Source organism: Microtus oregoni, unplaced genomic scaffold (genome assembly GCF_018167655.1).
Source record: "Microtus oregoni isolate MIOR12 unplaced genomic scaffold, Mior012 000064F_ref0000363, whole genome shotgun sequence".
Taxonomy (NCBI): domain Eukaryota; kingdom Metazoa; phylum Chordata; class Mammalia; order Rodentia; family Cricetidae; genus Microtus; species Microtus oregoni.
Window position 1 is genome coordinate 5,532,216 of NW_024543874.1, and position 13,851 is coordinate 5,546,066.

General features: G+C 43.0%; 1 protein-coding gene across 5 annotated transcripts in view; it reads left to right on the forward strand.

The window, feature by feature from the left end:
* Galnt11 (polypeptide N-acetylgalactosaminyltransferase 11) overlaps positions 1–13,164 on the forward strand; it is a 35,871-nt gene extending 22,707 nt beyond the window's left edge. For 4 of the 5 annotated variants that reach the window (XM_041640723.1, XM_041640722.1, XM_041640725.1 and 1 more), the window contains 6 exons: positions 1,451–1,568; positions 5,509–5,661; positions 9,251–9,469; positions 10,749–10,853; positions 12,235–12,372; positions 12,492–13,164. In XM_041640723.1, the coding sequence (XP_041496657.1) occupies positions 1,451–1,568; positions 5,509–5,661; positions 9,251–9,469; positions 10,749–10,853; positions 12,235–12,372; positions 12,492–12,623 (865 nt within the window). In that variant the 3' untranslated portion in view covers positions 12,624–13,164. The remainder of the gene's footprint in view (positions 1–1,450; positions 1,569–5,508; positions 5,662–9,250; positions 9,470–10,748; positions 10,854–12,234; positions 12,373–12,491) is intronic. The other variant, XM_041640727.1, reaches the window with a different exon arrangement.
* The last annotated feature ends 687 nt before the right edge of the window (positions 13,165–13,851 follow it).

Genomic DNA, 13,851 nt, shown 5'->3' on the forward strand with positions numbered 1-13,851 from the left:
ACTGTCAGTGTCCATAGTGCTGTATAGTTTGTAGAGGGAATAGGTCATGTTTCCTGGGGAAGTATGGGTGCCCCCGTGCGCTGGGTCTTTGTCAGGCTGAGGAGTGTTTTATTAGACTTCAGGTGTTTTTGTTGTGTTTTGGAATATTTGCATATCCATAGTTGGATATTTTGAGATGAGACCCAAGAGTAATGCTCTTGTATTTCTTATTTTTGCACAAGACCTGAAGGTAACTTGATGCAGCCTTCAGGAACCTTTGCAAACAAGAAGTCATGTTAGTTTTTTTTAATTTTTCATACAATATATTTTGGTCATATTCTTTCCCCTCACCAACTCCTCCCAAATCTCCCTCCCTACCCATTCACCTTCATATTCTTTCTTAAAAAACAAACTCAAGAACAAAACAAAGCATATACAAGAACACCCACACCTCCCCGAAGAGCCCTTTGTATTGACCTATTCCAGCGCATGGGCCTGCTTTGGGTGTAATTGATATACCCAGTGTCATGGTATTGAAGAAAAATGATTTTCTCTTTCCCAGCAACTCTTTCCCAGTTTCAAATACAGTCTTGGCTGTCTTATTTTGAATTCCTTTGAAGATGCTTTTTTTCAAAGTGTTTTTCAGACATGTATAAATAGGTTTTGTTTTTTAAAGACAGACGGGGTTCATATAACTGCAATACATACAGGATTGGGGATTGAAGCCAGGGATTTCTGCCTGCTCTACAAGTCCCCTTACCAACTGAGCCACATGTAGTCCGTGTGTAAATGGCTTTTAGAGTATCTAGTTTTCTCCCAAGCTTTCAATCTTCTCTTTTTTCTTTGAGTATATGGAACAGTTTTCAAGTCTGTTTGGTAACGTCATAATTAAAACGTTCACATCTATTATTGTTATAGACTGTTTTTCTTTTCTGTGGTTTATTTGCCTTCCTGGTTTTCTGATTATTTCTGTCTGCTCTTTTGTCAGACATTCTAGAATCCTTGTTGAGTATTCTTCTCTGTAGGCAGTTGGAGCAGTAGAACCCACCCATGAATCCTAACTCCAGGTCAGGAGGTCAGATGTCTGGAAGTTGGAATTGAGCCTTTGAGTAGTGCCTGCTGCAGCTTTTCTCATTGCAAGACAGGGTGCTGCACCCTCAGCCCTAATGACATTGTCCACTGCTGGCAAGCTGCTGTGGGGAGGGAGGAGTGGAGGGAGAGACCCTTACGTGTTTTAGGAGTTAACAGAATCCCTGGCCTTAAACCAGATACCATGCGTCTACCCCATTCACAGGCCAAGTATGATAGCTCTAAACATTTAGAGTTCCCTATTAGATGAAAATGTTACCTTTTTATCTGTTATCCTTTTATTGTTTACCTTTTCTCTAATGACAGCTAACCTACTGTGTCCCAGAGTCGCAGAGACTTTAAACAGAAGGTTAAATGAGCTCAGGCTGTGGTCTTTTTCTAGGTCACCTACAATGGCTGGAGGATTGTTTGCAATGCACAGACAGTATTTCAATGATCTTGGACAGTATGACAGTGGCATGGATATCTGGGGAGGAGAAAATCTGGAAATCTCATTTCGGGTAATTTTGATTTTGTGTGTGTTCTGTTATTAAATTGTCTGTAATGGAATATAATTGCATTTTGGGGCAAACAGAACCTTCTGAGCAGGTAGCCCCCCCCCCACCACACTGGACCTGTCCACCACAGCACAGTATTTATACACACCTCCACAGTGCTTTAAAGGGCAGTTTTTCTCCAAATTTTTTTCAGGTTGAAAGTTTATATAGATATCATATAAACTTCAGTTTTTCTCTTGTTCTTTCATCTCAGCAAAAGTAAAAGAATCCCATAAATGTTAAATGTATATACACTCTCAGAGATGACATGGCATGTATATTTTCTAAAAATTTGTCATTGTTTAATTTTATTCATTATTTTGTTTTATCCCTTATAATTTTTTTCTCTTATTAAGATTTTTTAATACAGTTTTTTTTTTTCTCATTTTACATAGCTATCCCCATTCCTACTCCCAACCCCTCCTGCTTCCTCAAACTTCCTTCCACCCCATCTCCCCATTCACTCCTCAGAGAGGGTAAGGCTTCTTCCCATAGGGAGTCAACAAAGTCTGACACTTCAGTTCGAGGCAAGACCAAGGCCCTCCCCCTATATCTAGGCTGAGCAAGGAATCCCTCCAAAAAGAATACACTCCTAGTTGTCAGTTCCAGCACTAGGGACAAATCCTGGTCCCACTGCCAGTGGCCCCACAGACGCCTAAGCCTCACAACTGTCCCCCACATTTAGTGGGCCTAGTTTGGTCCTATGCAGGTTCACCTGCTATTCGTCCAGAGTCAGTGAGCTCCCACTAGCTCAGGTCAGCTGTTTCTGTGGGCATCACCATCGTGGTCTTAGGTAACATGGTCCAGTGCTTCTCTGTAGATCTCTGTGTCTGCTTCCATCAGTTGCTGGATGAAGGTTCTATGATGACGATTAAGGTAGTCCTCAGTTTGATTACAGGGAAGGCCAGTTTAGGTGTCCTCTCCACTGTTTAGAGTCTTAGCTGGGGTCATCCTTGAGGATTCCTGGGAATTTCCCCAGAGCCATGTTTCTCGATAACCCTTTAATGGCTCCCTTAATCAAGGTATCTCTTTCCTTTCTCTCCCTTACTTTCCTTTCCCCGTCTTGAGCACCCCATTCCCTCATGTTCTCTCTTCCATCTCTTGTAATGTGTTGGTTATGCTCGCATCTGGAGTTCCTGTTCGTTTACCCAGGTTTCCACTTCAGAATTCTGTCTATGTTTTCTTTATTGCCTCTATTTCAGTTTTCAAGTCCCGAACTGTTTGAGCTGTTTGCTTTACCTGTTCATTTTTTCTTGGGTTTCTTTAAGAGATTTCTTACTGATATTTTTCCAATTTTTTTCCATTTTCTTCCATTTCTTTAAGGGAATTTTTCATTTCTTCTTTACGGGTCTTTATCTTCTTCATAAAGTTATATTGAAGATTGTTTTCTTCTGCTTCTCCTGGGTTAGGATAAGATGTTTAAGTTCTTCCTGTTGTAGAACTACTGGGTTCTGGTGGTGCCGTATTGGTCTTTTTGTTGCTAGAGGTGTTCTTACACTGATGTCTGCCCATCTTTTCCTTCAATGGGTGCCGATGGGACCTGTGCTTCAGGGGGTCCCTCTTCCTCCAGTCGGTAAAGGTGGGATCTGTGGCTTAGGCGGTTGCTCTTCCTCTGGGTGCATGTAGCACCGTGCCTCTAGTCTCCGGGGCTCCTCCAGGGGCAGTCTGGGCAAAAGCTCTAGTGGTCCCGGATGTGGTGGAGAATGGTAGTGGGTATGTGGAGGCTGCTGGGGAGGTTGTTTCTGGGGCTTGAGGGGATGGTGGTGGAGGAATGGGTTGTTCCATCCAGGACAAAGTCCTAGAGAGCTGAGCCTTAAGTGGGGACCCAGCCGCTTCCCTCTCCAGGAGCAGTTTATTTAGGCCAAGGTTCCAGCTGGCACACATATGTTTTAAAAGAGCTTTCTGAATGTTCTTTTGAGAAACGTGCATCCTGTTGTGTACGGCACTCATGTGGAGGCCAGGGTGCAACTTACAGAGTTGGTTCTCTCCTTCTGCCACGTGCGTTCTGGGGTTGGACCTGAGTTGTCAGGCTTGGTGGCAAACACTTTTACTCACTGAGCCACCTTGTTAGCTCTGTAGCCAAGTACTTTTGAACTTGTATAATTTAGAAAAATTACTTTTTGGATTTGGGGAGATGGCTCAGTGGTCAAAGCACTTGCCCTGCAAGCAAGAGTAGAGAAGAGTGGCTCCTTAGGACCTGTGTCCGTGTCAGGTTGACATGGCTACTCATCTGTAATTTAGCCTTGGAATGCAGACAAAGGATCCCCAGACAAGCTGGGTAGTGAGACTTGTTAGGGTCTGAGAAAAAGCCCCCAAAGATGACCAACAACCACATATGCAATAACAAGAGCGTTTTATCAATTCCAATGTTGGGGTAGCAAAAGAGCGACCCCCAAAGAAAGTCACAAGCTCCTTTTAAACAAAGTTAGGGGAATGCCAGAGAGGAGGGATTAATATGAACTGATTGGAGAAAAGATTAGTATGAGGGTTGATTGGTGGAAAGTCCTAGTAGTTAGGGACCTTCCAGCAACAGGGTAGGGAAAACTATCTTTAGCCTGCAGAAATCTGGGGGGGGGGCATCTGTTGAGCTAGCAGAAGGGCTTTTGGGGCCTGCTGATCCAGCAGAAGAGGTTTTAGGGTGCTTGCTGATGGTCACCCATAAGTTATGGTTAATGAGACCTGCTTGTTCAGTTGTCCCATTCTAGTGAAGTCAAACTAAGGTCTGGTTTCTGTCAAGGCTTTGGTCTGCTGCCCCCCCCGCCCCACCTTTTCAAGACTGGCCATACTAGTGTAGTGTGGGAAATCCTTCTGCATATGTGTTGGTTTTATTGGTTAATGAATAAAGAAGTTTGCTTGGCCTATGTTAGGAAAGAGTAGGGGGGAAAACTAAACTGGATGCTGGGAGAAAGAAGGCATAGTCAGGGAGAAGCCATGTAGCCCTCCAGAGACAGATACCAGACAAAACCTTGCCAGTAAGCCACAGCCATGTGGCAATACACAGATTAATAGAAATGGGTTAAATTAAGATGTAAGAGCTAGCCAATAAGAAGCTGGAGCTAATAGGCCAAGCAGTGATTTAATTAATACAGTTTCTATGTGGTTATTTCGAGTCTGGGCAGCCAGGAACAGTCAGTCTCCCTACTACACTAGTGAGCTCTGGGTTTGATTGAGACCCTGCCTCAGAATGATAAAGTAGAAAAGTGATAGAGGGACTCACACCCCTTCAAAAGACAGATTATTTATTAGTTATGTATATGGATGTTTTGTTTGCATGTACATCTAGACACCAGAAGAGGGCATCAGATCCCTCTATAGATGTGAACCACCATGATGCTGGAAATTGAGCAGGAGACCTGGAAAAGTACCCAGTGCTCTTAACCACTGAGCCATCTCAAGCCATCTCTCCAGCCCCCAAGATTCCCAATATTAACTTCAGGCTTCAGTGTTCATTCTTCTGCATGTGTGCTGCATATGCAGGACCACCATGCAGACATCTAAGAAAAACAAGTTGTTTACTTTCTTTTATACACTGTTTCTAAGAATATTGGCTGGGTACACATCTTAAATCCCAGCTCTTGGGAGGCAGAGGCAGGCAGATTTCTGAGTTCAAGAGATCTACAAGAGCCAGTTCCAGGACAGGCAAGAAAGAAAGTACATGAAAAACAGAAGACTAGCTAATAAGCATTCCTGTCCTAAATCCTTAAGATCAACAAAGGATGATAACACAATTTAGATACACGGGAACAGATGAATGTTTCAGAATTTGCTGCCTTTTTCATTTTAGGAAGACCTAATTTTTAAATGCCCCCCACTTTCTTCTGAGTACATCTTGTTGCATAGCCACCATTCATAGAATGTATGTGCTGCTTCAGTCTGAACTGACAGTCCATTTGCTTCTGGCTAGATCTGGATGTGTGGTGGGAAGCTCTTCATCATCCCTTGCTCGAGAGTAGGACACATTTTCCGAAAAAGGCGGCCATATGGATCTCCCGAAGGCCAGGACACCATGACGCACAACTCCCTGAGGCTGGCACATGTCTGGTTGGATGAGTACAAGGTGAGTGTCTGCCTTTTTCCACTCATGCATGGTTCTCCTTGGCTGATCCTCATTGCTGTGCCATTTCTCTCTGGGCTTCTTTTTACCCAGGATTCACTCAGTTTTGATTCTCACCTGACTTTTTTGAGTGTGACCCTGTAAGCACCGGAAGCAGCTCTGTTTTAGAGTGCTGATCCTTCTGGGCCCTTCAGGGTTAAGGATTCCAGAACTGGGCTGTGCTTTCTCACCTGTAGTAATAGGAGCGGTGGGGCTGTGTCCCGCCACCCAGCCGCCCACATGGCTAGCTTATGCCCCGAAATAATTACATGGAAACTGTATTCTTTTAAACACTGCCTGGCCCATTAGTTCCAGCCTCTTATTGGCTAGCTCTTACATATCGAGCTAACCCATTTCTAATAATCTGTGTAGCCCACGAGGTGGCTTACCAGGGAAGATCTTAACCTGCATCTGTCTGGAGTGGGAGAACCATGGCAACTCCTTGACTCAGCTTCTTTCTCCCAGCATTCTGTTCTGTTTACTCCGCCTACCTAATTTTATGTCCTATTAAAGGGCCAAGGCAGTCTCTTTATTTAACCCATGAAATTAACACAAAACAGAAGACTCTCCCCCTTTACTCACCCACTGGGCTACATTGCTCACTCAGGATTCCTGTTGCATTTCTTTCCTACCTTATACAGCTTTGTTTTCTTTGTAGCCCCTCTATCAAGTATAATGTGTGTCCATTTTAAAGCATTTTGTTACAACAAAAAGAAATACTGTATCCTTCATGTGTCACCTCTCTATCCATAAGCCCTAGAGAACCACATCTGTCTCTTGGCTCCACAGTCTCTTCTAGACCTCTTGCACACGTGTGCCTATCCCCGTGGCCTTCACTTGGCATCTGTGTTTAGGCTGGTCTCAGCACTCCAGTAATTCTCATTGTTCAGGGATACTTTGTCAGTGTGGTCATTCCCTGTTGTTCACATGTTAACTCCTATTAAAATGCTGCTGTGATTAGTTGTGTGCAGTTGCTACTGTCATTGGAATGGGTTGGTCTGATACTCCATCCTTGTGCCTTCATGTTCTGGGATTACAGGTGTGCATGCACTAGCATGTCTGGCTAAGTATCCGGCCTCTTATTTTAGAGACAAACAAGATGACTAAGGGAATATACAGTGATCTGCAACCCTGTGAGGTAAATGTAAATAGCAGCAGATACCCAGACTGGAGTGCTGAGGAGGGAGCGGGGAGCAGAGACGGGGGCTCAGGATGCCAAGCTTCTGTTTGTCTCCTTCCCTCTCCTAACGCAGAGCTTTGTGGGGCTCAGCTTGTTGTGAATTGTTATCATCTCTGTGTGACAGAGATCCTCACAATGTGGCTTGCTGACCTCTAGGTTCTGCCCACCCACTCAGGTTTGCAGGGTCTAACTCATTTCCACAGTCAGATAAATACAGACACTTACTGTGTTTGCTGTGTAGACATTGCATGCCTGAGCAAGGAAGCAGCAGCTGCTTTCCTGTTGAATGCAGTTGAAGAACCTTGTGAATGCTCCCTGTGGAGTACAGTGCCTTGAGCTGAGGGCCAAGCTTCACTGTTCTCCAGAAGCACTTGCCTGTGACTCTGGGCATCTTTTTAAAGTGAGCCAAGGTTTTGTCAGAGATAAAATTCAACTCTTTTAATGGTAGGGCTTGGTAGCCCATGCCTTGAACTCGGCAGAGGTAGCTGGTGTTTGTTTCAAGGCCAGTCTTGTGAGTTCTAGGCCAGCCAGGGATACACATTTGATTCTGTCTCAAAAACAAAACAAAACACCCCCCATCATTATGAGCTTGAAAGTGTCCCACTATGTAACTGTCCTGATGAAATCATAAATTACTTCATTGTGTAGTGAACTGTGTCAGTTTTTGGAAGAACTATATAGGCACAGACCAGTGTTTTTCACATAAGTAGTACATGTTACAAAAGTCTTGTATGTGTAAAGAGATCCTTCAAAGAGGAAGCAAGACCAAATGTGAATCTCACTGGTATGATTTCTTATAAAATAATTAATAATTAAAATAAAATATAATAAAATATAATATAATAAATATAAATATAAAATAAATATAATAAAAATAAAATAAAATATAAAATAATTAATAATTAAAATAATTTTATAATTAAAATGTCATTGTTGTAAGCTAGGCATGCTGCTGTGTAGTGGTCACAGGAATGTTAGAGGTTAATTCTGGGCTGCATGTTTGCACTATCTAGAAACTACATAATAACTTTATTATATTAACTTTAACATAAGAATAACTAATAGTTTAAAAATATTCCTTCTATTTCAACTACATTTTTCATGTGGTTGCACTTTTCAAACAGTGAAATGGCTCAGTGGGTAAATATGTTTGTCACACAAATACGACAGCCATCTTGATTCCAGAACCCTACTTAAAGGGCATGCACCCTCCATCAGAGTAAGCTTGCAAGCAACACACAGAGTCAGGGGAAATGTACATTTGCACAGATAAAGTGAGTTTCTAGATGAGGTGGTGGTGTATGCTTTTAACTCTGGCACTCAGGAGGCCAAGACAGGTGGTCATTTGTGAGTTCAAGGCCAGCCTGGTCTACAAAGCGAATTTAGGACAACCAGAGCTACACAGAGAAACCCTGTCTTTAAAAAAAAGAAGTTTCTGCTAAAGAATTAAAAAAATTAAAAGTGTTGGGTTTTTTTTTTTATGTTTGTTTGTTAGTGGTACTGTTTTTTACATAGTCTTACCATGTAGTCTTGACTGACTGGAGCTGCTACATAGACCAAGCTAGTTTTGAACTCACAGAGATCTGCCTACTTCTGCCTCTCTAGTGCTGAGATTAAAGGTGCGTGTTTTAATTTTTTTCTTTTTTTTGAGACACGGTTTCTCTAACTTTGGGGCCTGTCCTGGAGCTCTTGTCTACTAGCTCTTGTAGTTGGCCTCAAACACATAGAGATCTGCCTGTCTCTGCCTCCTGAGAGGCAGAGTTGGCTCAGTTTTAGTTGGTATCCATGGGACCATGGATTTTTCGCTCATATTGAGAATAACAGGCAAGAGTTTGAGTCACTCCTCTCACACAGAATCTGCTGTATTCTGTAGTATTTGTTGCTGCAAAAAGGCACATGACCATGGCAACTTTTCTAAAAGAAACATTTAATTGGGGTGGATTACAGTTCAGGGGTTCAATTCATTATCTTCACTGCAGGAAGCAGGACAGCATGCAGACAGACATGGTGCTGGAGAAGGAAGTTAAGAGTCCTACATCTTCTTGCAGGCAATACGAAGTCAGTTGAGACATCAAAGCCCACCTCCACAGTGACATACTTCCTCCAACAAGACCACACCACTCCAAAAAGGTTTCAGTTTCTAATAGTGCCAATTCCTTTGGGGGCCATTTTCTTTCAGGTCACCAAATCTGCTGACTTAAGAGTTTCCTTCAGTTTGTCTTCTGTGAAATCAAATATATCTTGAGTTTATGTTACGGTTAGTGCCAGGCATGTGGAAAGTTCCCATTGATATTTTGACATTAAGGAAACACAGGACTGTTTTCCTCACAGAATGGGTAATATATTTCCACATTTTTCTTTTTTTAAACTTAGGAGCAGTACTTTTCCTTAAGACCTGATCTGAAGACCAAAAGCTTTGGAAATATCAGTGAGCGTGTTGAATTGAGGAAGAAATTGGGCTGTCAATCATTCAAATGGTATTTGGACAATATTTACCCTGAGATGCAAATACCTGGCCCAAATGCCAAACCTCAGCAGCCCATCTTCATCAACAGAGGGCCCAAGCGTCCCAGAGTCCTTCTGCGCGGACGGGTGAGACAGCAGTCCTGTCTGAGGGTTTTGTTGGGAGGCGTGTAGCAGGCAGTTTTCTTGAGGTTCTGTGATAAACCATCTAGATTTAAGTATATTCTTTTGGGGATTTCCCCCTACTCAAGTAGAAAAGCTTGAAAATTTTTGTGTTTGCTGTTTACATCCAGGTCAAGATGTACTTACTGTGTTGGAGGGACTGGGACCTTATGTAGCTTATGTATTAGCTTCCAAGAGTAGAGACACAATGGGGACAAAGGCAGTGTGAGACCTGAAATGGTTCCTCAGAGGGAGACAGATGAGCAGCAAAACGCAGCAGTGGTTACTGTTCAGTTTGTTCGAGGAACCGACTTGAGACAGATTGAAGGTGACAGTTAAGTTGGTGTGACATACGGTGAACTTCACACCCAGTGCACTGGCGGTCGTCAGAGCTTAGCAGAAGCACACGGTAGACCCTTTCTAATTGCGCTCACAGCTTTTGGGGTCTGCTTTTCTGAGTAATCTCTAAAACTGACATTTTGGATGCTGGGGAGATGGCTTAGTTGATAAAGCACTTTGCAACTCAGAGTGAGGATTTGAGTTTGGAGCCTTAGAACCCATGAAGACCCTGGGCGGTTGGTGATCCACATGTAATTCTAGTGCTTGGAAGGCAGACAGGATCCTTGGAGCAAGCTCATTGAGCTCTGGTTTATTTGAGAGACCCCGTGCCACAGTGAACAAGGGAGAAAGCTCGTTCGTACAAACTTGCACATATACAGGTGTGCCTGCCCACTCCTGTGCATACCCCCCACACTGACAGGAAGTTGTTCAGACTCCTAAGGCACATCTCCCAGCTTTTTGTATTAAATTGAGCCTAGTACTTTTCTCCTTGTTTACTTTATAAAACCTTAAAACAACCACCAAGGTGTTTATTGGGTCTTTTCTTAAGTAAAAAAATTAAGTATTTTGTGTCCATATAGTTGAAATCCCTTCCAGCATAATTCTTGGTCTGTGTTACTGTTGGAAGGTTTTGGTTCTGTACTTCCGAGTCAGCATAAACATAGTGTACTTTAAAAAAAAGAAAGGTCAGACAGGGTTTTGTTGTGTGGCACAGGTTGGCCTCAAATTCATGATCCTCCTGCTTCAGCTCCATGAGTGCTGGGATTATAGGCCTAAGTCACCAGGCCTGGCTTCATCTTAGCTCCTAGGTTCTTACTTGGAAGAGTATTTCTCATGCCAAGCACACATCCCTCAGGCACCAAGTTGTCTGCCTAGGAGTCCTCAAGAACACCGTTCTCTTTTGCAGCTCTACCACTTGCAGACCAACAAATGCCTGGTAGCCCAGGGCCGCTCCAGCCAGAAAGGAGGCCTGGTGCTGCTTAAGGCCTGTGACTATGGAGACCCGACTCAGGTGGGTGATGCCTCCCAGTGCATAGCCGCTCTGCAGAAGGAAAGCACATGTGGGCAGATGCAGACCATCAGACTTCTCTTAAGTGACTCTAGAGATCATTTAAAATAACTGCTCTGTCTTCTCTGTTTCTCTGCCTCTGATCATTGCTTGTCAATTGTTTAGACCTTTGTGCTTTTTACTGTGGTATGGGGAGTGCTGTTCTTCACACCTTAATTCCTCAGTAGAGAAGCAGTCAGATTTTTCTGACCAATTTTTACAACTCATTAGAGGACATCTCAGCAGAATTTTGGTTTACTCCATCTACTTAATTCCAGTTAGTTTGTCTTTTCAATATTAAATATTAAAATGTAAGCAAATAGCATTTCAGTTTGTTACTGTAAGTTCAGGCTTGTTATTTGACGGCACGACCTAAAGTGATTTAAACTCCCAGCTGTCAGGACTGCCTGTGTTGACTCTCACTCATCTCATTGCTGCGCTGCTATCACACAGCGATGGGGAAACACCTGGGTCTTTTGATAAATGCAATGTAGACTTGGACATTTCTAGAACATACTGTCTTAAAAAACAAAACATCAATTTATTATGTGAGTGCACACATGGTGGTAAGAGGACAAGTTGCAGCAGTCAGTGCTCTTCTCTGATCACGTGGGGACAGGAATGGAATTTAGGTCATCGGGCTTGGCAGCAGGCGCCTTTTCTCCACTTGCCCAAGGTAAATGGTTTTAAATGATTGTAGCCATGCAGGATTACGCTGATACTATAGCTACCTATAATCAAAGCCTAATAAACAGTGCACTTCCTCAGTCATACTGGCTTCAAGCGGCCAGTACAGGATTCAAGCAGGGCTTGCTTTCTAGTCCCTGGTGGAGTTCCTTTTGTGATGGCACCTGTGGGAATTTTCTCACTGCATCTGTATTCATCCTGTTTGAGGCCTGGGCCAGAAATCAAGATTATGTGCATCCAAACCTGCTTCAGGTTGGCTGGCCCAGGTCTCACAGCAGACATTGTGAGCTGGAATTTGGGTGTGATATTTGCAGAAGGGCTGGACTGGAACAGCTTATGCACATCATCCAGCAGATGAGGACTGTGGTAATAATCCGCTTTACAGGTCTCTGAATTAAGGAAACTGGAAATGATTTACAGTGACACAATCACTTTTATTCAGTTAAATCAACAGTCCCCAGTGACCCTGAGACATCTTTTGTCCTTCCTTATCTCCCAGTTCACTGTTTCAAATAGTTGAGGGAGTGCTCTGACCAGTGTACCTGCTGGGAAGACCACGAAGAGCACATTGTGAAGTATTATCCAGGCCCTCATTCAGTACCTAAAGCAACACTTGTGTCGTTTTTTTAAAATCTTTTTTGTTTGTTTTTATCACTAGATCTGGATTTATAATGAAGAGCATGAGTTGATTTTGAACAACCTCCTTTGCCTCGATATGTCAGAAACTCGCTCTTCAGACCCACCTCGACTCATGAAGTGCCATGGGTCAGGAGGATCTCAGCAGTGGACCTTTGGGGTAAGGCTCTTGTTTATAAACATGGGCTTTAACTAGTCCTAATGGTTTGACATCTTTCCTGCATGCTGCAGGAATGTTTGTTTTTAAATAAAAAGTCCTTTTTTCCCCCTTTTTTCCAGAAGAACAATAGGCTGTACCAAGTGTCTGTTGGACAGTGCCTAAGAGTGGTAGACCCGATGGATCAGAAGGGCTCTGTTGGCATGGCCATCTGTGATGGCTCCTCCTCCCAGCAGTGGCGCCTAGAAGGTTAAGGTGGGCCCTGGATGGAGACAACATAATTTGCCAGGTTTTGTCACACCTGCCGTAAATCAAGGTGCTTTATGAAGGATGCTGCAGACCCCAGCAGACAAGAACCTTGGTAGAAGGTGACCATCACAGGAGCAGAAGGTGCTTCACTGGGACTTGGGTTATTTCTGAGCTGCTGCTAAGGGATTCTTGTTTATCCAGGGAAAACAAAATAAATATCAGGATTTGGGTCTATTAGTACAAACCCAGGAAGCAGACATTTGTATTTATTTACATTTCTCATTCTCCTTTGGAGAGGGAACGGTTTCTGTCTAATCAGGAACTTGTTACAATTTCCTTTCATAGAGGACTTCATAGGAGATTTTTTTTTTAACTATCATTTGTTTAATGTTTCTAATAGATTTTAAAACTGGTTGAATGCATATTACTTTTAGCTTCAGAAGGTATCATGTATATTTAAGAGGCATTTAACTATTATAAATTATTTTAACGACTTAATAAGCTGTCTACATTAAATAAAGGATCTTTTTGATCATTTAACTATGATCTATGTCTCTTCCAGTATATGGAAGTTTCTGTTCTGTCTGGTCCTGCAGATGTTCAGCCCCAAAGAAACACAGAGGCTTATATGATGTGGGAGTGTCATATATTAATCTGTTGATTTCATTGGCTAATAAAGAAACTGCCTTGGCCCATTTTATTGGTTAGAACATAGGTGGGTAGAGTAAACAGAACAGAATGCTGGGAGGAAGAGGAAGTGAGCTCAGACTCGACAATTCTGCTCTGGAGCAGAGACGCCATCCTCTCCTCTCCTGGGCAGACGCACGCGATTCAGCTCTGACCCAGGATGGACGTAGGCTAGAATCTTCCCGGTAAGCGCACCTTGGGGTGCAACACAGATGATTAGAAATGGGCTAAATTAATATGTGAGAATTAGCCTAGAAGAGGCTAGATAGAAATGGGCCAAGCAGTGTTTAAATGAATACAGTTTGTGTGTTGTTATTTCGGGCATAAGCTAGCAGGCGGCTGGGGTCCTGGGGATGCAGCCCCGCCGCTCAAATTACTACACTTACATTAATAAAAAACCATTTGGCCTATTAGCTCAGGCTTATTACTAACTAGCTCTTATAATAGAAATTAACTCATTCTTATCTGTGTTTAGCCACATGGCTTGGTACCTTTTCTCATTAAGCCATTCTTATCTTGCTTCCTCTGCATCTGGCTGGTGACTCT